Here is a 24108-nt window from a genome sequence, read left to right as displayed (position 1 = left end):
GCGCCAACCCAACTGTTTTTTTTTTTTTCCGGCATGAATGGCTGCCAGACACAGGGTCCACGGTCCCAGGCCCCCGGCTCAGCTGCCCACCCTGGCCCCCCTCCAGGAAGGTGCGGCCAGAGGCCTCTCTGACCACTCAGGAAAGAGGATGAGAGACTAGGGTGAGGGAAGCAAGCGGAGGCCCCCACCTGCGCCCCACCCCAGCCCTTCCTCTTCCCTGGGAAACCGAATGAAAGCCGATCAACTCCCTGCCGGCACTGCCCGCCGGCCCAGCTGGGCTGCCTCCTGTCAGCCCTCGCCGGGAATGGACAGGCCGCTGCGGCCCGAGGGCCGGCCCCGCGGGCGATTGGGCCCGAGAAAGGCCCCAGGGCTGCAGGCTTGGCCCGGGAGACAGCTGCGCGTCGAGGTCGGCCTGGGCCGCCCAGGAGCTCAGGAGGCCGCCGGGTCGGGCTGGAGGGAGTGGAGGGGCGGCCGGGCCGGCTGGGGAAGGGGTGCGGCGGGCGCGGGAGTGGCGCCCAGCCGCGGCCCCGGGCGCCCAGCCGCTCACCTGCTCCAGGCCGCCCGCGGGGTCAGGCGCAGGGCGAGTGGCGACCGGCTGCTCTCTCAGCCGCCCCTTTATTCCGACTCCATCCGCGGCAGCGCGGCCTACGCGCTCTGCCAATCCCCGGCCTCGCGTAGCGGCGGCGTCCGGCTCGGGGGCGGGAACGGGCTAGCGGCGGCCGGAACCGAGGAAGCGACGTGCGCGGCAGGGATAGCGGGGCCGGGGCGGAGGAGCGCTGGGAGGGCGGGCGGACGGACCGATGGCCTTGCAGAGACCGGCGGACAGGCGGGCGGCGCGGGGGCCAGGGAGGCGGGGCCGGGGGGAGGAGCGGCAGCCTGGGTGGCGGCGGCCGCGGGAGGAGCGGGCGGCGCGGAGCGAGGCCGCCCCCTGCCGGGGACCCCGCGGCCGGGCCGGGTCGGACAGCCGGGCGCGTCGGGCCGGCTCTCCAGTCGCCCGGCCGGCACGCCTCAGCTGACCCAGGGAGGGCGCTGTTTCCGACCACCCTACTCGGCCTTAAGGGAGGGGGCTCCCAGGACCCGGCCCCTGGTCCGACCCCTGAACCTGAGAGGAGGAGCCTCCTAGACTCTCTGAACTTCTGGAACTGACCCGCCTCTGACTGTTCAGCTCGCTCTTAGCGGAGGGGACCCCGGAGCTCGGACTTTGGGCCGGCTTGAGTAAGAGGCCCCGGGACCTCTGACCCCGTCCAGACGGCGAGGGAAAGGGCGAGGGCACTAGACTCCGATGAGTCTAGTGCGCTGACCTCTGACCCAGGGACCATCTGCTGCTGGGAGGTCCCGAGCTGCTGCAGACCGAGCAGCGGACAGAGAGGTCAGGGCCGAGAACGATCTGTTTAATGGGCACACGGAGGATGGCGGTTCCGGGAGGCTCCAGGTAGAGGTCAAAGCGCGGCGAGCCAGCAAGCAGCGTGGTCTGGGTGGGTAGCCTCTTTGCTCGAGTCCTGCCGGGCCCCGCCCCCGTACCCGCCCCGAGGCGGTGCTAATCCGGGCCCCGCCCCCGGGAGAACACTTCCGGCGCAGAGGAATTCCGGGTGTGGTTCGACTGCTGGCGGGCCGGCTGTGCCGTAGCGGAGGGGGTCCCCCATGAGTGCGGCGCCCCTGGTGGGATACAGCAGCAGCGGCTCCGAGGATGAGGCTGAGGCCGGGGCCCGGGTCCGGCCGGGGACTGGAGGCTGCAGTCGGTGAGGAGCGAGGAAGACTTTCTGGGGAGGGTGCGGGTTGGCACCCGGACCGGACCCGAGCTTTGGGGTGGTTGGCGGGGGGGTGCCGGGCTGCTCGCGAGGGAAGGAAAAGGGGCACCGGGGGAAAGGAGGATCCGGAGGACAGCCTTGGCAAAGCCCCGGAGTGCCCCCACCCGGCTAGGCCAAGGTTAGGAGGCAGGAAACGTGGGTTCGGGTCCAGCCTCCGCCGCTGGCCCACTTGTCTCCCGGCGCGCACCGCTGTACCACCCTAGGTCTGGTTCCTCATTTGGAGAGTGTTTTCCTTTATCCAGTAAATATTCATTGAGCACCTTCTCTGCGCCAGGCTCGGGACTGGGGACTCAGCAGTGAGCAAAACCATCCAAGTCTCCTACTTTGTGCAGCTTCAGTTCTTAATTGCCAAGCCTGGTGCATCCTGAGTGCTTTTCAAGCAGTCTCCCGGTTCATCTCACAATAGCCCTGTCAGGTTGCAGTGCACTGTACAGATGAGGAAACTGAGGCCCACAGAGGGCACATGACTTGCCCAAGACCACGGAGCTAGCAAGTGTCACTCCAGCTGAGGCCTGGCCAGTTAGGGCATGTGACCTCTGCACCACATATTGCCACTTGCCCCGTTGTTTTCCATGGGGACCACGGTCTCTGCTAAAGTCTGCCTCCGCGAGCCGTTGGGAGACCCCAATGAGACAGTGTTGGGGAAAGAGCTTTGTGGTTATCTAGAAGCTGCTTACAGCACCTGGTGAGAAATAGACACGCAGACTCACCTGGTACAAGGGGTTACAACTTTCATTGTGTGTACAGAGGTAGAGAATGCTAAGAGGCTAAATGTGCTTGATTTCTTCTTTTCTCTTGCAGGGGCCAGAGCCCCCTTCCCAGCCAGAAGTTGCCAGTACCCGACAGTGTGCTGGACATGTTCCCAGGCGCTGAGGAGAGGCTTGCAGACGATAGCGCAAAACATGGGGGCCGGGTGCGCACCTTTCCCCACGAGCGGGGCAACTGGGCCACCCACGTCTATGTACCATGTGAGTAATGCGTGAGAGGCACGTGGCTGACACTGACAGGTGCCCCTTATGGGAGGAAGCTGGCCCCAACCAGGAGGAAGAAGCCAGAAACCTCTGACACTGGTGGTGGGAAAGAGATTAACTCAACAGAGAGAGAACAAGTTTCAAGAACTAGGGAATTTTTCTGTTAACTTGGTTTCAGGTTTTCTGGTCTTTGTTTTTATATTGGGATGTAGTTGATTAACAATGTTGTGATAGTTTCAGGTGTACAGCAAAGTGATTCAGTTATACATATACATGTATCTATTCTTTTTCAAATTCTTTTCCTATTTAGGTTGTTACATAATATTGAGCAGAGTTCCCTGTGCTGTACAGTTCAGTTTTGAATTCGTTGCCTGAAATATTTTTTACTAACCCTGTGTATACTATTCTCCCTGCTCATGAGGATGTGACCAAGGGAGGGTCTAGGGCAGAGTGTCAGGGCCATCCCAGACTGCAGCTGTAGCTGGTACTTTATTTCAAAGAGGGCTGTAGGTGTGCTGGTCTCCAGTCCCACCCCACCCTAGCCCTAATGAGTGAGTGGCAGGGAGAAAATGCCCAGGCTTCAGAGTCTGACCTCACTCCACTACCCACTACTCTGTATGCCCTTTAGTAACTTGCTAACTTCTCAGAGCCTCAGTTTCCTCATCTCTAAAATGGGGATAGTAGTAATACCTATCCTCTAGGACTTTTGTGAAGATTAAATCAGATAATCTCTGTCAAGTTCTTAGCACGATACACGGAGAACGTGGTGGCTCTTATTACATTGTGTTAGATCAGGTAAACTCTTAGAACCTCCATTTCCCCATCCACAGGATGAGAATGATTCTCTATACTGCCTACTCCACAGGGCACTTGAGCAAATCGAGTAACTTATTAGTTGTGAGCAGACTGTTAACCATGCAGCTCTAGTCACATGTTTAGTTAAAAAAAATGAATAATCTGTGAAAATACAGTGGTGGTCCTTGTTGCGTTCTTTGTCTTTATGAACAATTAGGAGCATTCTAAATGTCTATCAGGAGATTCTAAATGTCCCATAAATGTCTGATTAAAGAAATGAACTGTTTCTGATTATGGGTTCCTGTGGAGCTGTAATCATGAGCTTGATTTACGTAATGAGAGGAAGGCTGGCTAACATGTAGTGTTACATGGAGAAAGCCAATGGAAGAACTGGTATGCCCTCATCTTTTTTAACAAATAAGATATATACGTTAGTACATGCACTGAGAAAAGGCTGGGGAAATAGGCATCACATTTGACAGCCTTTATCTCTAGGGCAGTATCTTGAAAGTGGGCTGTATGTGCCTGGGGAAGGGATCAAGATGATCCATTAGAGAGAAAAGTATTAAAACCTTTTTATGTATTTCTCTTTATCTCATCTTTTAAAATTTCTGTTGTTCCAAGTGTACATTTTATAACACACATAATTTTGCAGTGTAGCACATGTTTGTAATTTATAAATAAATACACATTTATTGCGGGTATGTGTGCGAGCTTGTTTGACTAATGGCCTGTGCAATCACAGTAGTTTGGAGACCACTGCTGTAGGTCATAGGATATCAGGGGCCCCTACTTTCTCTGTCACATATTTCTTTTCTCACTTGAATTCTTTTCAAAGAGCATGTATGTGTTACTTCTGTAGCCATAAATGCATATTAAAGTATTATTCAAAATACATAGACATAGGCTGCTCTCAAAAACCTTTCTCCGCCTTCTGGGCTTCATCCAGCCATGCCGCCCTGGCTAAGAGAATGGCCCACCCTCTCCACTCCTCCCCTCCAGATGAAGCCAGGGAGGAGTTCCTGGACCTGCTTGACGTGCTGCTGCCCCACGCACAGACATACGTCCCCCGGCTGGTAAGGATGGAGGCCTTCCACCTCAGCCTGTCCCAGAGTGTGGTTCTGCGCCATCACTGGATCCTCCCCTTCGTGCAGGCTCTGAAAGACCGCGTGGCCTCCTTCCAGAGGTGAGTGCCCAGTGCTTCCCTCTGCCCCTCATCTCCCTCCCCTTCAAGGCTCCTCTTCCTGTCCTGAGCTCTTGTGGGGATGGACCTGTGGGATGCATCACCCCTTCAAGCAGGCAAACCTAAAGGTTAGCACACCGAACATCTCCCAGAGCCGCCTGCTGTGCGCTTCCTCCCATGTGCCCTTGGGCGTGCCGCGTAAGCTCTGGAAGCCTCCGAGCCTTGCCTGTGTGCGGGTCAGGGGAGTGGTGGTGGCTGCCTCAGAGGGGACTTGTGAGAGTGAATGAGATCCGGGTACCCTCAACGTGGCACTTGGCGAACGATCAGAGCTCACCCCCACTCTGGTTTTATCTGCCAGCCTAGGCTTTTTTTCCCTTGACTATTTCATACCTCTTCTTTCTACTAGAAATGCCTCTCCTTCTAGACTTGGCCAGATCAAAGCACTGCTCCTTCACTGAGGCTGTCCCAATTGGTATCTCCTCCAGAATTCCTCAGTCCCAGGGACCCTGCTGTCCTGTGCTCGTCTACACCCCAGTGCTCGTTCCACTCATCCTCATGTCCATATTCGGTCATCCCCATGTCCCATCTCCCGCTTGGAGCCCAAGTTCCTGCAGGCCAGGAATGCGGCTGCTCTCTGAATTACCCCACAGCTTTTTTCCAGGTGCTTTGCTTACTATAGGCATCAAATGGATGTTTGTTGAATGACTGAGCAGGAGAGAGAGAGCCCAGAAATCCTCCTCTGGATCCTCTGAGTGTTGGTTCTAGTAGGAGCCTAAGAAGCCATCCAGGTGGTGGTTTTCTCCTCCTGGTCTTACCTGCAGAGTCCTTTCTTCTAATGAGGTGTCACACAGATCCCTGATGTGTAGCTGCGTAAGAGAGAGAAAAACAGAAGTCTTTTAGCCAAAGTCCCACCCTCGCAGTTCAGGAGGCCCGAGGCCCAGGAATTCCATAGAACTGCTCTGCGCCATTGGAGGACTGCCCATTTTGTGTAGCCCCTACTCAGGGCCAGAGGAGGAAGGGATTTGCTCCAATTCAGTCAGTTAGCCAGAGACTCAGGACTAAAACTCATCTCTCCACCTAATCCAGCCCCCATCCCTCTTTTTATTGAGTCATATGTATGTTAGTCAGGACCCTCTTGATCGCAGGTGCCAGAAATCCAACCAAAAGTGGCTTAAACAGGGGGAATTTATAGGCTGGTGTAACTAAAATGTTCAGAGGTAGCACTGGCTTCATACATGGGACCGGGAGATGTCAGATGGCACCAAGTCCTTTCCCCTTCTACATGAGAATGCTTCAGTTATCCTGCTTCTAGCTGTGTCCCTGGATAAAGGTGGAATGCCAGCTGTGTTCTCGGGCCACGTCACTTATGGTAAAAATGACTTATTAGCACGTCGTGTCTGGGCTGGGAAGACTGTGAGTGAACTAAGCCCCTCCTGGGAAACCATGGCTTGGGCCTCCCTGCATGCAGTGGTTCTCTACCTGGGCAAGTCCCTTGCTGGGACCTCTGGAAACTTTGCGCAAGGGCTATTACAAGAGATATTGCTCCCCGGGGTGGGTGGGGTGGGTGGATATAGCTTGTTCTCTTGCTCATTTAGGGAACAGCCCCTGGACCACTGGGTTGGCCCTCCCTGGTGCTGCCCTGCTGGTGCAGTGTTTCCTAGCCTGTGTCCTGAAGGAAGCTGGGCCGGGTGGCCTCTTCAGGTTTGACTGGTTGAGCCTAAGATGACCAAGAGTGGGTAGTGCACCTTTGATTCTATGGCTGTGACTGAGGGAATGCTATGCTCTGATTGTCCAGGCCTTTCAAGTACACACCCCTGGGTGGGGGCACGTTGACCACTCTACCAGCACAAAATGGGAGAGCAGTCCTCCTATATAATATCACCAGGAGAAAGGGCGTTGGTTGATGTATTAGTCAGGGTTCTCCAGAGAAACAGAATCAATAAGATGTATACAGATACACATAAGAGGAGATATGTTATAGGTATTGGCTTATGTGGTTATGGAGGCCAAGAAGTCCACTATCTGCCATCTGCAAGGAGAGAACCAGGAAAGCCGGTGGTGTAATTCAATTTGATTCCAAAGTCCTAAAAATTAGGGGGCTGATGGTGTAAGTCCTGGTGTGAGCCTGAAAGCCTGAGTACCAGCAGCGCCAGTGTTGGAGGGCAGGAGAAGATGGACGTCTCAGCTCAAGCAGAGAGGGGGAGTTTGTCCTTCCTCTGCCTTTTTGTTCTATTCATGCCCTCAACAGATTGGATGATGCCCACCCGCCCACATTGGGGAGGGCCGTTTGCTTTACTCAGTTCACCAATTCAAATGCTAATCTTTCCAGAAACGCCCTCACAGGCAAACCCAAAGATGTTTTACCAACTATCTGGGCATCCCTTAGCCCAGTCAAGTTGACACATAAAATTAACCGTCTCAAGTCCACCCCTTATCAACTTGACACTTATATGCATCTTCTTAAATCATACTGAATCTCTAAATTAAGACCACAACAAGGTCATAATTCTGCCTAACATGATACAACATCCAGTGTACATCTGAAAATGCATTAATCCCTTCCCCAGAAGAGGAGGTAATCTTCTTGAGCGATACTTTTTACTCTTCTAAAAGCCCATAACTTGAATACTCTGATGTAAAATTAACAATACTTGAATACTAGAATAAAGTCACTACATCTTAGGTTACATGATAAGGGAATAAGAGAAAAAAACAAAGATATTTGCTCAACATATGTACAGGCAAACCTTGTTTTATCGTGCTTCACATATACTGCATTTTTAACAAACTGAAGGTTTGTGGCAACTCTGCATTGAGCAAATCTGTCAGTGCCATTTTTCCAACAACAGTTGCTCACTTCGTGTCCGTCACATTTTGGTAATTCTTGCAATATTTCAAGCTTTTTCATTATTGTTATATTTGTTGTAGTGATCTGTGATCAGTGATCTTTGATGTTACTATTGTAATTGTTTTGGGGCGCCAGGAGCCACGCCCATATAAGAGGGCAAACTTAATTGATAAATGTGTGTGTTCTGACTGCTCCACCAACCTACCATTCCCCCACATCTCTCTCCCTCCCCTTGGGCCTCCCTATTCCCTGAGATACAACAATGTTGAAATTAATAACCCTACGGTGGCCACTAAGTGTTCGGGTGAAAGAAAGAGTCACACATCTCTCACTTTAAGTCAAAAGCCAAAAATGATTAAGCCTAGTGAGGAAAGGCATGTCAAAAGCAGAGGTAGGCTGAAAGCTGCTAGGTCTCTTGTCCCAGTTAGCCAGGTTGTGAATGCAAAGGAAAAGTTCTTGAACAAAATTGAAAGTACTACTCCAGTAAACACAAGGATGATAAGAAAGCGTTTTGTTGGTTTGGGGAAAGTTTTAGTGGTCTGGATAGATGATCAAACCAGCCACAACATTCCCTTAGGGCAAAGCCTAATTCAGAGCAAGGCCCTAACCCTCTTCAGTTCTCTGAAGGCTGAGAGAAGTGAGGAAGCTACAGAAGAAAAGTTTGAAGCTAGCAGAGGTTGGTTCATGAAGTATAAGGAAAGAAGCCATTTCTGTAACATAAAAGTGTGAGGTGAAGCAACAAGTGCTGATGTAGATGCTGAAGCAACTTATCCAGAAGATCTGGCTGAGATAATTCATGAAGGTGGCTACACTAAACAATTGATTTTCAATATATGAAACAGCCTTCTATTGGAAGAAGATGCCATCTAGGACTTTCATAGCCAGAGAGGAGTCAGTGTCTGGCTTCACAGCTTCAAAGGACAGGCTGACTCTCTCCTCAGGGGCTAATACAGCTGGTGACTTTAAATTGAAGCCAATGGTCATTAGCTATTTCAAAAATCCTAGGGCCCTTAAGAATTATGTTAGGTCTACTCTGTCTGTGCTCTATAAATGGAACAACAAAGCCTGGATGACAGCACATCTGTTGACAGCATGGTTTACTGACTATTTTAAGCCCACTGTTGAGACCTACTGCTTAGAAAAAAAAAGATTCTTTTCAAAATATTACTGCTCATTGACAATGCACCTGGTAACCCAAGAGCTCTGATGGAGATGTACAATGGGATCAATGTTGTTTTCATGCTGCTAACACAACATCAGTTCTGCAGCCCATGGATCAAGGAGTAATTTCAACTTTCAAGTCTTATTATTTATAAGTCTTATTATTTAAGAAATACATTTCATCAGGCTGTAGCTGCCATAGATAGTGATTCCTCTGATGGATCTGGGCAAAGTCATTTGAAAACCTTCTGGAAAGGATTCACCATTCTAGATGCCATTAAGAACATTTGTGATTCATGGGAAGAGGTCAAAATATCAACATACACAGGAGTTTGGAAGAAGTTGATTCCAACCCTCGTGGATGACTTTGAAGGGCTCAAGACTTCAGTGGAGGAAGTAACTGCAGATGTGATGGAAACAGCAAGAGAGCTAGAATTAGAAGTGAAGACTGAAGATGTGACTGAATTGCTGCCATCTCATGATAGAAGTTTAACAGATGAGGAGTTGCTTCTTATGGATGAGCAAAAGAGTGACTTCTTGAGATGCAATCTACTCCTGGTAAAGATGTTGTGAAGATTGTTGAAATGACAACAAAAGATTTAGAATGTTCCATAAACTTAGTTGATAAAGCAGTGGCAGGGTTTGAGACGATTGACTCCAATTTTGAAAGAAGTTCTGTGGGTAAAATGCTATCAAACAGCATTGCATTGCATGCTACAGAGAAATTATTCATAAAAGGAAGAATTGATCGATGCGGCAAACTTCATCATTGGCCTTATTGTCGTCTCATTTTAAGAAATTGCCATCACCACCCAGTCTTCAGCAACCACCACCTTGATCAGTCAGCAGTCACCTACATCGAGGCAAGACCCTCCACCAGCAAAGAGATTATGACTCACTGATGATGGTTAGCATTTTTTAGCAATAAAGTATTTTAAAAATAAGGTATGTACATTGTTTCTTTAGACACAATGCCTTTAATAGACTACAGTGTAGTATAAACGTAACTTTTATATGCACTGGGAAGCCAGAAAATTGTGTGACTCACTTTATTGTGGGGTTCTGGATCCAAACCCGCAATGTCCCTGAGGTATCTTGTATATATACTCGCAGACGTATTCATAACAAAATAAGGAGGAAATACTCATGACGATTATAGTCCTCATTTTTGTAACTGGTCACATGGTCATAGCTGATATTTACAACTACCTTCCACTACCTAGCTCTCTGTTCCCTTTGCCTTCAGCAAGCACCTCAGATGGTTGTGGTTCTTTACCTGGGGTAGTGACCCAAACCTTCATTCCCGAAGGGTCTGGGCCATTACTAATCCTGCCTGGATTAGGTTGTTGTAGTTTTCCATTGGCCTGAAATCAGTAGGCATGGTAATACTGAAAGATGCCCTAACAGATCTCCTGTATTCCAGATATCCTCTGCCATATCTCCATTGTGGAATAGTAGTCCAGTTTCCCCTCGGTAGTCAGGATCAATGACCCCAGCCAACACTGCAACTCTTTTGTCTGTTGATTCAAAGGTACAGGAGCCCAGAGTGGCAAGGTGGCAAGTCTCAACTTCCAGTTCAGTGGAAGCACTATGTCTCCTGGTGGAAGCATTCCTCCCTTGGAACTAAGACCTCTGGGCTAGCAGAGCATGAAGTTGTGGGAACAGGAAGCAAACATTTTGCTAATGCATCACTAGGGCAATGGTGAGTGGTACCACTCCCATTTCTACCCCGTGAATCCTGGCTACAAGAGAAACAGCACCATATGTGGCTGCTGATTCAGAGCAGATACAGATATTGTGGGTTCTGTTCCAGAATAAAATAGAGTGAATGACACGAAGTTTTTGGTTTCCCAATGCATATAAAAGTTATGTCTATAAAGTGTGCAATAGCATTATGTTTAAAAAAAAAGGTACATACCTTATTTCAAAAATACTTTATCCTTCATCTCAAAGGGGATATCTCAATATGCCCCACACCATTGGACCTCTAGACATTTCACTGAGGTAGAGGGCCCTGAATTTTAGTTGGATTTATTTCCCACCCTCTGACACACAAATGTCTTAGCAATAAGTCTAGAGTAGTTGCCACTTCCTGCTCATTAGGTCCAGTCAACATAATGTCATCAGTGTACTGGAGCAGTGTGATATCTAGTGGAAGGGAAAGGTGAGCAAACCCTCTACAGTAAATTAGGACGTAGGGCTGGAGGATGCTGTAGCCCTGAGGTAGGACAGTGAAGGTGCATTGCTGGCCTGAAAGTAAACTGCTTCTGGTCCTTATGGACAGGGATGGAGGGAAATGTATTTGCCAAATCAATAGCTGCAAACCAGGAACCAGGGGATGTGTTAATTTGCTCAAGTAATGAAACCACATCTGGAAGAGCAGCTGCAATTGGAGCCACCACCTTCAATCGTCAGTTTATGATCATCCACTGTCATCCTCCACGATCCATCTGTCTTCTGCACAGACAGGATGGGAGTTGAATGGAGATGTGGGAGTCACCACCCCTGCATCTCTCAAGTCCTTGATGGTGGCACTGACCTCTGCAGTCCCTCCAGGGATGCGGTATTGCTTTTCATTTACCATTTTTCTAGGTAGAGGCAGCCCTAATAGCTTGCACTTGGCCTTTCCCACCGTAATAGCCCTCACTCCACAGGTGAGAGAATCAGTGTGGGGATGGATTCTGCCCATTGCTGAGTATGTCTCTTCCAATTATACATTCTGGAACTGCAGAAATAACCACAGGATGGGTTTGGGGACCCACTGGGCCCACTGTGAGATGGACTTGAGCTACAACTCCATTGATCACCTGACCTCCATTAACCCCTACTCCGAGTGATGAGCCACAGTGACATTTTTGGTCTCCAGGAATTCGTGTCATTTCAGAGCCAATGTCCAGTAGTTCCCGAAAGGCTGGTTATTTCCTTTTCCCCAGTGCAGTTACCCTGGTAAAATGGCATAGGTCCCTTTGGGGAAGGCTGGGAGAAAGATCAACAGTATAAATTTGTAGTAGTGTACCAGGGTCCTTCCTCAAGGGGACCCGACCTCCCCTTCATTCAAGCGGCTCTGGGTCTGTGAACTGGCTCCATTCTGGGAATTGAAGGGCCATGACTCTGCCTTTATGATTCAAGTTAGACTTTGGCTCACTTGGCCTAGAACTTTTCTGCTTATACAGATGAAGGAAGAATTTAGTAGGCTTCCTATCTATGTCACTTCTAGAAACAGCCAACGCCCTATGTCTGCACAAGTCAGACTATTCTGATTGCTGCTTCAACTCCGCTGTCCTTTACGGTAACTACGCCCACCTTGCGGGCCAGGTATTTCCAGTTCACTCACTGTGGGCCACCTTTTGGTCCGTGTTTCAGCCATCTAACCAAACAGACCCCTTTCCAACTCCCGGAGCTGCAGCATTACATGCCGAATCTCTGCTTAGCAAGCCCATATCCGTAAATTCAGCCTGATCCCACTTTTGATCCTTCCGTCACTACCCCCACACCTTTTTTTTTTTTTTTTAATATTCACTTATTTTTATTTTTGGCTGTGTCGGGTCTTAGTCGCGGCATGCAGGATCTTTCGTTGTGGCGCACGGGCTTCTCTCTAGTTGTGGCGTGCAGGTTCAGTAGCCCTGCAGCACGTGGGATCCTAGTTTCCCGACCAGGGATTGAACCCGCATCCCCTGCATTGGAAGGCGGATTCTTAACCACTGGACCACCAGGAAAGTCCCACCCCACACCTTTAATATCCATTCCCACACACGTTCCTTGGATTTCTGCTTGTATATATTAGGAAACTCAAATAGTTCTGGAGTGTAGCACATCTCCTCATGGGCCACACATCGTACCTCACCTTTAGGGGGTCTGCTGGGACTTGAGTCTAGTTATAGGTCTAGAAGCAAAGAGGGGTGTTGGAGGTGGGTCCTGAGGGGACTCAGCATTTTCTTGGCATCTGCCTCAGGGGAGGCCATTACCATTTCCTCAGGCAATGCAGGGTTAATCCCCTCAGATAGAGGTGGGAAGGTCCATAACACCAGTGGGGGGAGGACCCTTCCACTGCGTCCAAGAAGACTCATCAGAATTTAAGGGCCCGGGCTTCCCTGGTGGTGCAGTGGTTAAGAATCCGCCTGCCAATGCAGGGGACACGGGTTCGAGCCCTGGTCCAGGAAGATGCCACATGCCGCGGAGCAACTAAGCCTGTGTGCCACAACTACTGAGCCTGTGCTCTAGAGCCCGCGAGCCACAACTACTGAGCCCGCGAGCCACAACTACTGAAGCCCACGCACCTAGAGCCCATGCTCCGCAACAGGAGAGGCCACCGCAATGAGAAGCCCGTGCACCGCAAGGAAGAGTAGCCCTCGCTCGCCGCAACTAGAGAAAGCCTGCACGCAGCAACGAAGACCCGACACAGCCAAAAATTAAATAAATAAATTAAAAAAATGAAAGAATTTAAGGGCTCAATACGCCCAGCTTCATCAGAGTTTCCCACAAGTCCCCATACTTTCCCTATCAGTGCCCTCACTTTAACTGTAAAACCCTGCTTGTTCGAGGAGTTCAACTTGTGTTATAATTCAGCAAATGGCAGGATAAGGTTCCGGGTTTGATTTTCAGCAATTTCAGCCCTGCAGCTACAGGGAATCAAGGTCTCCTTTAGGGCACACCGAGAAGCTCTTAGGTCCTTTATGCTAGAGTTGGGAATTCAATACCCTGAGCTCATCTTTTTATTTCACTACTTTGTCCAGCAACATTAGGAGCAACCAACCAACATCATTATATTCCTTAGTTTTCCAAAAATGTTCGCAAGTATCATATAGGGTCACTTAGCTCCTTGCTTCTAATAAATGGCTGATGAGGGGTATCAAGGAAGACATTTTCACATCTCTATAAACAGTTCGTGCATGGACTATCAGTGCTCTCTTTACTACTGGAGATAGAGTCATTAGCATCTTTGAATCTAATCAGATTAGCGAATTCCAGGACCCCAGAACCAATTCAGAAAACTCATCCTTAAAATTCTGTTCCTCTAGAACCATTTTCAGTGCCAAAATCTGTATTAGGGTTCCCCAGAAAAACAGAACCAATAGGATAGAGAGAGAAATAGAGATATGAGGAAATGCATTGTAGGAATTGGTTCACGCAGTTATGAAGGTCAGGTCCCAAATCTGCAAACAGCAGCCTGGGGAACCAGGAAAGCCAGTGGTGTCATTCAGCATGAGTCCAAAGGCCTGAGCACCAGGGAGGGGTGGGGGCACTGGTGGCATAATGACTGATATGAGCCTGAAAGCCTAAGAACCAAGGACCCCAACGTCCAAGGGCAGGAGAAGCTGGAAGTCTCCGTTCCAGCAGAGAGAGCATGCATTTGCCCTTCCTCTGCCTTTTTGTTCTATTCTGAAAAGTTGGATGATGCCCACCCACACTGGAGAGGGCAGTTTGCTCTACTCAGTTCACCAATTCAAATGCTAATCTTTCTGGAAACACCCTCACAGACACCCCAGAAATAATGTTTTACCAGCTATCTGGGCAACCCTTAGTCCAGTCAAGTCAATGCATAAAATTACCCTTTATAGTTGGGTGCAAACACCCCATGTCCACTCCAGGACATTCGGCAGGTGCTCTACACTTAACCAAGCTCCTGCTGGTTCTATCACCCCTTACATTTTCCCCAGAAGGGATGCACTAGGAGGCTGAAGGCTGACAGGAAAGCCAAAAGTGAACTGACTTCGTGCCCTTGGACAGGTTGTGAGATTCTAACCGGCAAGCTGGGTTGTTGTGTTCCCTCAGATGAGGGTGAGAGCTTGGCCTGGAGCCTGTAAAATCAGTGTTTCCTATAATGGGATTTGCCAAGTTGGTCCAGGAAGGGCAGGAAGTCAGTTTGTCCCTCTGAGATCACCTAGTGTCCCAGAGAACACAGGCGGAACCAGCCAGAGTCAGAGCACTTACCTGGCTGAACTTGATGGTCCCTGTGTAACTGATCTGAGAGGTGGGTGACTGGGTATTTCTGCCCCGATCTCACACCAACAGAGACCCCTCACTAAAGCATCAGGTGACAGCAAGGGCTCTGGAATCAGGCAGATTGAAGTTCAAACTGTGACTCACCAAATTCAGCCTCACCAAGCTTCAGTTTCTGTGTCTGTAAAATGGGTGCCATTATAGCACCTGCCTCACAGAGTTGTATGAGGATCCCCAAGCTCAGCCCAGGCACACAGAAATGTTCTTGTTGTTGCTTAGACTGGATCAGAATTGTCTTTTGTTAACCTGGAAAGAAAAAAACTGGCTCTTAAGTGATCTACTATCACCGACCTGATGACTTTCTCAGTTCCCATCAGTAAAGCTGAGGTAGTCTCAAATCGCTTATTGGAATCAACTGCTCTTAATAAAGTAAAATTTTTGCTAGCATCTGCGTGAAGCTATGTGTTACCTGGACTGGGTGATTATTTAAGGTCTTGCCCAGCTCTAATATTTTAGGGTTCAGCTTACCACCTGTATAATAGGGTGACAATACTAAATGTGAAATGAGTTAACTGTATTTTCAAAGTGGTGTTTTTTAATATACACTATTTTCTCTGATTTTTTTCCTTATTATTCTTCCTGAAATGTGGTCCTTCTCCTAAATTTCAGATTCTGCTTTACTGCCGACCGGGTAAAGATTTACACCAATCAAGAGAAGACCAGGTGGGTCTCCCCACTCTGCCCCCAGTTGTTTCCAGAAGAGGATTCTTTGGAGTAAAGGCTTGAGGGGGCCTTGTCTCTCTCAGTTTTTTGTGTGTTTGTGTTTTAACCGGCCCTATGACTACAAAGACAGCTGTTCCCAAATCTGAACCTTTCATTAAGAAAAATAACTCAGGGAGCACGGGAGGAGGAGCAGAGGTAGAGAACAGCACCTTGGTTTAGTGGGAAAAGCCTGAGACTCAAAGAAAACCTGGGTGCCTGCCCAGCTCTGTCTGCAATTTAACGTTGAGCTCATACCTTCAACCTCTGTGACCTGCCATTTCCAAGCTGTCACATCATCCATCACATCCTGTCACATTTCCAAGCATCCATCATTGGGCAGTTGTGAAACTCAGATGAACAAAACAAGTTTTATAAAAGCATTCAAGGATGAGATGAACATAAGAAGAAACTGTTGTTATCAAGGCTTCAAAGCAAGCCTCCCTGTCAGATCCACTCACTGGATCTGAGCTGCGTTCTGCTCTCAGCACCTCTAAGAAGAGGACTCATTTGCTCATTCATTCTATGCTGCACAAATTTGTTAAACACCGCCTGGTGCCAGGCACTTGCTGTACACTACAGATCAGCAGTGAAAAGGTCGGCATAGTCCCTGCTCTGTGGGATCTCACATTCTGCAGGGGAGACAGACAATAAACAAGGAAATGAGATCGTTAATAACTATCGCGTGAAACGATAGTCTGGAGCAAGTGGCCAAGGAGGGCGCTAGCAAGGTGGCATTTGCTGGTGACATGAGGACAAGAAGGAATCAGCCTTGGGAAGAGCTGCCCCAAGAGCCTCCAAGCAGAGGACACAGCCAAGGAGGTGACTCTGAGGAGGAAAGAGCCTGGCATGTTGGAGGAGGCCAGTGAAGTAGAACTTGGGGAGCACATGGGAGAGTGTGAGGAGATGAGTCAGGCAGGGTTAACTCCTGCAGGGCCTTCAAGGTCAAGGTCAGGAGTTTGGATTTTCAGTGTCACAGAAGCCATTGGAGGGATCTAAGCAGAGATGTGATCCAATTTACGTTTGTAAACATCAGTCCGGCCCTATCGTGTCTGTGTCTGTGGCTCCTGAGTGGAGAAAAGATACAAAAGAGCGAGGTTGGATGCAGGGAGAGCAGACAGGAGACAGGTGAGGCGCCAGTGGTGGCCTGGCTTAGGGCGATGGCAGTGGAAGAGCCAAGAAGCAGACACATTCCCGATATACTGGAGGTAGAATCAACTGGAATTACCAGTGGGTTGGGTCTGTGCACAGTAAGGGGAAGAATCAAAGTAGATTCCTGGGTTTGAGGTTTGAACAGCTAGGTAAATATAGATAAATGGCCCCATTGTCCGTGATGGGAAACACCTGTGGGAGGAAGATCAGAAGTTCTGCTTTGTACCTGGTGGATTTTGCCGCCTATGAGACCCCCGGGTGGAAGAGTCGCATACACAATTGGGTATACAGGAGAGGTGCCAGCCGGAGATAGAAATGTGGGAGCCATCGGGCTGTGTGATACTGAAAGCAGGGCTGGGTGAGATCAGCCTGCGGGGGAGGGCAGGCGGAGCCGGCTCTGCAGCCCCTGACCATTTAGAGGCTGGAAAGAAGAGAGGACGGCAGAGGAGACTGAACAGGAGGCCAGAGGTGGGGTCACACCAGGACGGTGTGATGGGTGGTCTCTTGGAAGCCAAGAGAAAAAAGGGCTTCAGGGAGGGAGGAGTCAGCTGTGTCAGATCCTGCGGAGCGGCCAAGGTGAGGGCAGAGAAGTATCTGAGTTCAGGAACACAGAGGTGGTTGGCAGCTTTGACAGGAGCGGTTCCTGGCCGAGTGGACTGAAGATGGGCGGGGAGGCGTGAGAGACAGCCGAGGGAGACAAATCATCGGAACGCAAGTTTTACCGGGAATGGGATGGGGGCTGGCTGAGGGTGTGGGTTCAAGAGAGGGGTTTTAGAGATGAGAGGGTGCGGACGGGAGGGAGCCAGTGCCAGAGAGGGAAGCCCTGGAGAAAGAGTCTGACATGGGAACGATGCCCGCGAGCCTGGGCACCACAGCCTGGGGGTCCGTAGACTTGGCAGCAGCGGATGAAGATGGCCCTGCTAGGGTTCTTAGACCCTGGGGAAGGAGGGGAAATGTGCGATTAGAGACGGGGAAGGATGGAGAGCCAGCTCGGAGAGGGGAAGCGAACTGAACTCACGGCCCAGACCTCCCTCCCGGCCTTCCTCTGTCGCATCCTCTGCCCCCTCGCGGATGGTTTCTGTTCTCAGAGGCTGCGTCTCATGCCCGTGTGGTCTCCACCTCTGTCTCCCCCCAGGACCTTTGTTGGACTCGAGGTCACCTCGGGACACACCCAGTTCCTGGACCTGGTTTCCGAGGTGGACAGGGTCATGGAGGAGTTTGACCTCACCACTTTCTACCAGGTAATCAGCAGCGTCTTTTTCTCTCCACTGACCCATCTCTAATAGGAATAAAATCAGCCTTAAAGAAACCCTTGTTAGAGGCAAACCGAAGAGCCCTCCAGAACTTGCCCGTGGGAAGTGTCCATTCGGCCAGCCCTCAGAGGACACACAACCCTGGGGAGTTGAGGGTCTGAGGTGTAGTCGGATGCAGCCCAGCGGAAGTCCAACATTTCTTACAAATCTTCTGTTATCTCTTCAATATGCATGAGATCTATGTCTTCTACTCTATAATGTATCCATGTTTATTTTTATTTTTTTAGGAAGTAGTTTTCCCCAATACTTTTTAGTCACGTTGACACTCCAGGTAGAGTTGCAGCTTCGCATACCTTCCTGTGCCTTGCCCCGTGCCCTCCAGGGGAACTTGAACTCCAAGTCGAATATCAAGGCTTTAAAGGGCCAGTAATTTTGCTTGATATATTCTTTTAAAATCAGGCTGAGAGATATAAGGATGAATTTGATTGGAGATAATTTATAGTTTTATAATTTTAGACATTTTGGTTTTTGTTCATCTTAAAAAGTATGTCATCTCTTGAAATGTTTTTGATCAGAAAACATTAAATCTGGGACATGTGTTCTCTTCCACATCCCAGAGGTAATGATTCTCTATGATATGTAAAGGAGAGCCTCTGAGAACAGGACTGTCTTAGCTCAGGCTGCCATAACCAGATACCATAGACTGGATGACTTACACAGTAGAAATTTACTTTCTCGGGCTTCCCTGGTGGTGCAGTGGTTAAGAACCCACCTGCCAATGCAGGGGACACGGGTTCAAGCCCTGGTCCGGTAAGATCCCACATGCCACAGAGCAACAAACCCCGAGCACCACAACCATTGAAGCCCACGCACTTAGAGCCTGTGCTCCACAACAAGAGAAGCCACCGTGATGAGAAGCCCGCACACTGCAACGAAGAGTAGCCCCCGCTTGCTGCAACTAGAGAAAGCCCATGCACAGCAACAAAGACCCAATGCAACCAAAAATAATTAATTAATTAATTTTAAAAAGAGAAAAGAAAAAAAAAGAAATTTACTTTCTCACAGTTCTGGAGGCTAGACGTCCAAAACCAAGGTGCCATCACGGTCAGTTTCTGTTGAGGCCTCTCTTCCTGGCTTGTAGATGGCCATCTTCTCACTGTGTCCTCACGTGATGGAAAGAGAGAGGAAGCAGCTCTCTGCCATCTCTTATATGGGCACTAATCCCATCATGAGGGCCCCACCTTTAGGACCTCATCTAAACCTAATTACCTCCCAAAGGCCCCTTCTCCAAATACCATCACACTGGGGGTTAAGGCTTCAATATATGAATTTGGGGGACACAGTTCAGTCCATAGCAGGGACCAACCCACGGCTATTTTATCTGTCTTTGGAGGGTGCTTGGGATCAACACTGAGGATCTAGTGTCCCATGAATCAGGTCAGGGATGCAGCAGGGATACCGTGACAACTCTGTCACAGAGCTGCTGTGATGTCTGAGCCTACCATGACATCCAGGTGACCGCCTGTCTCCCCGCCGTTCCTCTGCAGGACCCCTCATTCCACATCAGTCTGGCCTGGTGCGTGGGTGATGCACGTCTCCAGCTGGAAGGGCAGTGCCTGCGGGAACTACAGGTGAATTCCCAGGGCAGGAGCATGGAAGGTGCTGAACTCCAGAAGCTGGGGGGTGGAGGGGAGCTGACAGGCGCTGAGGATTAGGCGTGCAAACCTGAATCCTGGCATAGGAAATACCTGGTATAGCCGGAGACCCCAGCACCTTACCCTGCTCCTCACAGTGCGGTCCCAGACCACCTGGGAACTTATTAGCAACACTCACTCCCAAGCCCCAATCCAGATCTAAGAAATCAGAATTTAACAAGATCTCTAGGGATTTGTGTGCACGTTAAAATTTGAGAAGCCCTGCCCTAGAACACTAATCTGAGAGGATGCTGCGGGCCTCCCCTGAAGTCCTAGACCCTCACCCAGAGGTCAAAGGCTCAGGTGCTCCCAGGGACCTGGCAGGCGCTGGAAATGAGTGAAACGCACCAGGTCTAAAGAACGTCCACCCTCACAGCCTTTCTCGTATTGTGATAAGTAGGGGATATCGTTCACTTTCCCGTCAGTGCCCTCAGAGGAGCCGGTACTCACCCCTGGTGCAGGCAGTTGCCATGCAGGAATGTGGACCTCGTGTTGCAAGCACTTCTGTTTTTCAAGAGAAGCGAGAAATCTTAATTTTTGTGGGTAATCCCTCTATTTTCAAATGTTGGCAACCAATGTATTTTTTAAGAAAACATTTTGCGAGCCAAACAACACATGTGCAGACGGGACACAGCCTGTGGGCCATCATCAAGTAGCCACATCTGCTCTTGGTCTAATCATTCTGGAGGCAGCAAGGAGCTCCGGTCTCGGGCTCCAGTAGACCCAGGTCCCAAGCCTGGTTTTATTGGATTCTGTGGTCCAGGGCTCTGAGCATCCATTTCCTCATCTGCAAAGTTGGGATGATAGGACTAACCTCACAAGACTGCAGAGCTGATTAGACAAGGTAACCTGGAGAGCCTGGCGCCTGCGTGGCCCTCAGCCTGCCCTGAGCAGGCCTAACCTCTGAAGGATTTCAGTAGGCTGGCTTTGTTTGCAGTGCCCTCGGGGTCCCTGATTCCCCTTAATGTGACGGTGCTCTCCTGGTTTAAGGAAATCGTGGGTGAGTTTGAAGACTCCGAGATGTTGCTGCGTGCGCACGCTGAGCAGATCCGCTGCAAGTCTGGGAACAAATTCTTCTCGATGCCTCTGAAGTGAGCACCAGAGGCCCTTGTTGTCTTGGGCCCCTCCCTCTGCAGCCAGGCAGAGATGGAGGAACCCATTCGGACTGATGGGGATGCTGCCAGCCCCGCCACTGGGAGGCCCGGCCAAAGGTGCAGCTGCTCCTGGTCCTCCCCGGGAGCTGGTTCTCTTTTGGCCCTTTTGGGTTGCAGGTTGGGTGCTGCTGCGTTACGATCATTCCCAGAAATCACCAGTAGAGGGCAGCCAGGGCTTCCTAGTTCTAGGTCTGTGGTGGTTATGCCAAAAACAAGACACAACAAAAGATGGGGGGTCACCTGGTGAGCCCACCCAGACTCAGCCTGAATCCCCACTGTAGTCCCTCCAACAAATGGCCGCTTCCCCACAGCCCCGTGAGCTGTCTGTATTTTGATGCCATTGGCCCCAGACGAGGAGTTTTGTAAGCCATCATGCCCTGGCTCATCTCTGCTCAAGCCTGACATAGCGTGCTTCCACGGGCCTGTCATCCTCCCTCCTTGACACGGTGTTGCTTTTATTTATTTGTTTTTAGTCTCACCCCCTCCTATGCCAGCGGAGGCCATTTCAGGGCCAAGGCCCAGGGTGCTAATTTGTGGTTTAGCATCAGTTTTCTCCATTCCTTCCTCCCACTCACCCCCAGCCAGGTGCCTGGGGAGACTTGAGCAGATGTTTCATCTTGGCCTGACTGGTGGCTTTAAGCCAGGCCTCCAACGCTCTGTGACCTCTGGCTTCCCATCAGCTTCCCAAAGAAGCAGAGAGGAGCCTTCACCAGGCAGAGTTCTCTTTCTGCTGCCTCCAGCTGCCTGCTGTGGCCTGCAGGCATCCCCAGGGGACGCCGAGGAAAGGCCAGGGGCTGCACAGGGGTTTTTGTTTTTCTTCGAGCCCTCACGGGAGCAAAGGACCAGTCCTCTCCAGTTGTCATCTGATTTCTAGTGATAGAGGAAGAGACACTTTGATGTTTTAGTTTTAAATTAGGTTCAGCAAATAAAAATTGCAATTCTTATTTTGGATTTTGTTTTGGACCACTTCTCTTCAACTAGGTGCAAAGATGACTTTCCTCTGCCCCCACCTTCCCCAGCCTGCTTCACAGTTTGGCGGTACTCTCGGCAGTCTCTGTTACAACGTCTAAGGTGGCCGGGAGAGGCCTTAACGACGCCTCAGTACAGGGTGGGGTCACCCGGCCTGCCAGGCCTGCTGGCCAGAGGGTCGCACACACCGCACCTAGACCAGGGCGTAAGCACAGACATTTAGACGCAATCCTGCTATGACACTTCTGAGTCCTTTCTAGGACCCTCTCAGCTGTTCCTCCCAAGAACCCCCTGAAAAGTAAACTGGGTTGGAATGATTATTCTGCTTTTCCAGAAAAGCTGGTTCCATGACTTGCCTTGGGTCACATGAGAAATCAGGTAAGGCCCTAACCTCAATGCTGCCCTTTGCAGCCTGCCAGGCCTGCTCTCCCGTACTCCACCAGTACTCCCGTACTGGGCCCCCAAGGGAAAGACGTGGGGAAAGGGGGCCTGTGGCTCTGGCCCCCACTCTGCCTCCCGAACGTCTGTGCTTCCTGAGGCCAGCTCCCAATCGCCATGCTGAAAGACCCAGGAAATCACATTCTGTGCCTTCTTCCCCAAGCCCTGTGCATTGAGCTGCCGACTCAACTAGGACTGGCCAGTCAGTTCTTCTGGCTTTTGAGGTCACACGGGCTGGAGAGGGGGAAGCCGGCCATCCTTCCTGGCAAATCTCCTGTGCAGCCAGCACTTACTGACACCTGCCCTGTGCCAGTCCCTGACCTGGGCAGTTGGGTGAATCAGACTCCTCCGGCCCTCTGGATACTCGCAATGATGCGGGGGGATGGTGGCAGCAGACAGGGTGCAGAGAAGAATCCCCATCCCCAAACTTCGCACTTCTCAGACTGGGAGATACAAGCAAAGCCACCCAATTTCCTACAGGTTCCAACCTCAGGATGGAGGCAAGCCTCCAACAAGGCAGGTTCTGTGGGCACAGACCACCTGATCTTCCTCAGCAGGGACATGGAGCCTCCATCTCGGGCACTCGCTCTTCTGGGAGGGGGGCCCCATGTCATGTAGCATCACCATTAACAAACCCAGGAGGACAGACTGACCGGCCGGTCCCCTGGGGGAAGATGCGGCACGGATGGAATTAGAGCGCAGCGACTGTGAGAAATGGGCCAAGATCAATAACCGGCTCTTCAAGAGAGAATGGAAGGTGGTGATAGAGGAAGGAAGCAGGAGATCCACCAAGCGGGGAGGGGCAGCAGGCGGCAGGGCTTGGCGGGCGCCCAGACACTGAGAGTGCAGCTGGAGGGGGTGCGTTCATGGGCGCCGCGCTGACAGTGCAAGAGCAGCTGGGGCTCTTCCATAAGAGGAGATGTGCTCCGGAGACAGGAGGCAAGACCAGAGCAGGCTGGGGTCCACCCCTCGGCAGGCTGGCTCAGAATAAAGACACGCTCTCGAGGGGGATTTTATCACACCAGGGAGGGTGCAAAATCAACACATCTGGCCTCGGTGTCCTCAGATGTTCCCCGCAGGGCAGAGAAATCATCATCTCTCGGCCTGTTTGGCCCTTTTCCACCTGGCACTCTCCCTTCTCTCCACACGCCTCTCCAGACCACCCCAGCTTTGTTTCCAAGGAAGCGGGAAATTACCTCGGCTTGTTTGTTTATTCCCTGTCTTGGTACCAGAAGCCCAGGGGGCCCGCAGGGGGCGCCAGGGGTGGGGGTGGAGTCTCTGGGCCTGGCTCCAGCCCACAGTGCCTTTCCTTTCCTGAGCGAGGGATCTCAGTCTCTACCTGAGCCAGAATCTGCCTTTAACAGATGAGGAGGCGAACCCAAAGAAGGGAGATAACTTGCTCGAGATTGCCCAGTAAGTAAATTCGTGCTGGGCAGGAACCCCTGGCCTGGCTTCGGATCCAGAGCTGTTTGTATAACCTCTCACACCACAGCAGGGTCTCAGAATGAAACTGTGCTGTGAAATGAGGTGTCTGGGCTTTAATTCAAAAGACTCCAGGAAAAAAAGCGGGGAGGTTAGGGGCTAGATGAAAAGATAGAGGGGAGATGGGGGTGGTGTTTTAAAGCTGGGTGACTGAGAATAGATACATTCAGTTAGAGATACGTATATATAACTGAATCACTCTCCCCCTATTGCAATAGTCTTTCTGAATAAAATTTATCTTTACTACTTTAACCTCTGTCCAGCTCTAGTTCTCTTTAACAGTTTTTGGTGCCATGATTCAGATCTGGATCAGAACCACCACTGAATCCTCAGATGCGACAGCCAGGCCTCACAGGGCACACCTACCTACACTTTGTGTCTCCGGTCTGCTTGCTGGTTTGGGGATCCAGTGGTGAGGCCGACTCCAAAACCCAGTGCTCTGGATAAATGTCCATTGATGCGGAATGAGGACAGATCTTGATTCTTAGGACTCAGAGTATA

The 24108-nt window shown here is 50.5% G+C and overlaps 1 protein-coding gene and 1 long non-coding RNA gene across 8 annotated transcripts; one reads left to right on the top strand and one right to left on the bottom strand.

Annotated features, from left to right (window-relative positions):
- The first annotated feature begins 1599 nt into the window (after positions 1-1599).
- On the top strand, positions 1600-21662 carry USB1 (U6 snRNA biogenesis phosphodiesterase 1). Of its 7 annotated transcripts, XM_082369072.1 has the most exons (8): positions 1600-1739; positions 2610-2776; positions 4577-4760; positions 15376-15429; positions 17753-17858; positions 19418-19501; positions 20555-20655; positions 21300-21662. In XM_082369072.1, the coding sequence occupies exons 1-8, from the start codon at positions 1642-1644 to the stop codon at positions 21319-21321; spliced, it is 816 nt and encodes a 271-aa protein (XP_082225198.1). In that variant the 5' UTR covers positions 1600-1641; the 3' UTR covers positions 21322-21662. The 7 variants fall into 7 exon arrangements, with proteins under 7 accessions (XP_082225198.1, XP_082225199.1, XP_082225202.1 ...); XM_082369073.1 differs by lacking the exon at positions 15376-15429; XM_082369076.1 differs by lacking the exon at positions 19418-19501.
- LOC309617210 lies at positions 4768-19409 on the bottom strand. The gene is made up of 3 exons (XR_014237798.1): positions 18926-19409; positions 14854-15012; positions 4768-5623 (listed from the first exon to the last, which is right to left on the bottom strand). It is a non-coding gene; the product is annotated as an uncharacterized lncRNA (long non-coding RNA).
- Positions 21663-24108: the final 2446 nt, after the last annotated feature.

The sequence above is a fragment of the Balaenoptera borealis genome (genome assembly GCF_965194805.1).
Source record: "Balaenoptera borealis genome assembly, chromosome: 19".
NCBI classification, from domain to species: domain Eukaryota; kingdom Metazoa; phylum Chordata; class Mammalia; order Artiodactyla; family Balaenopteridae; genus Balaenoptera; species Balaenoptera borealis.
Note: the sequence above shows the minus strand (reverse complement) of the source record. Positions and strands in the feature narration are given on the sequence as shown.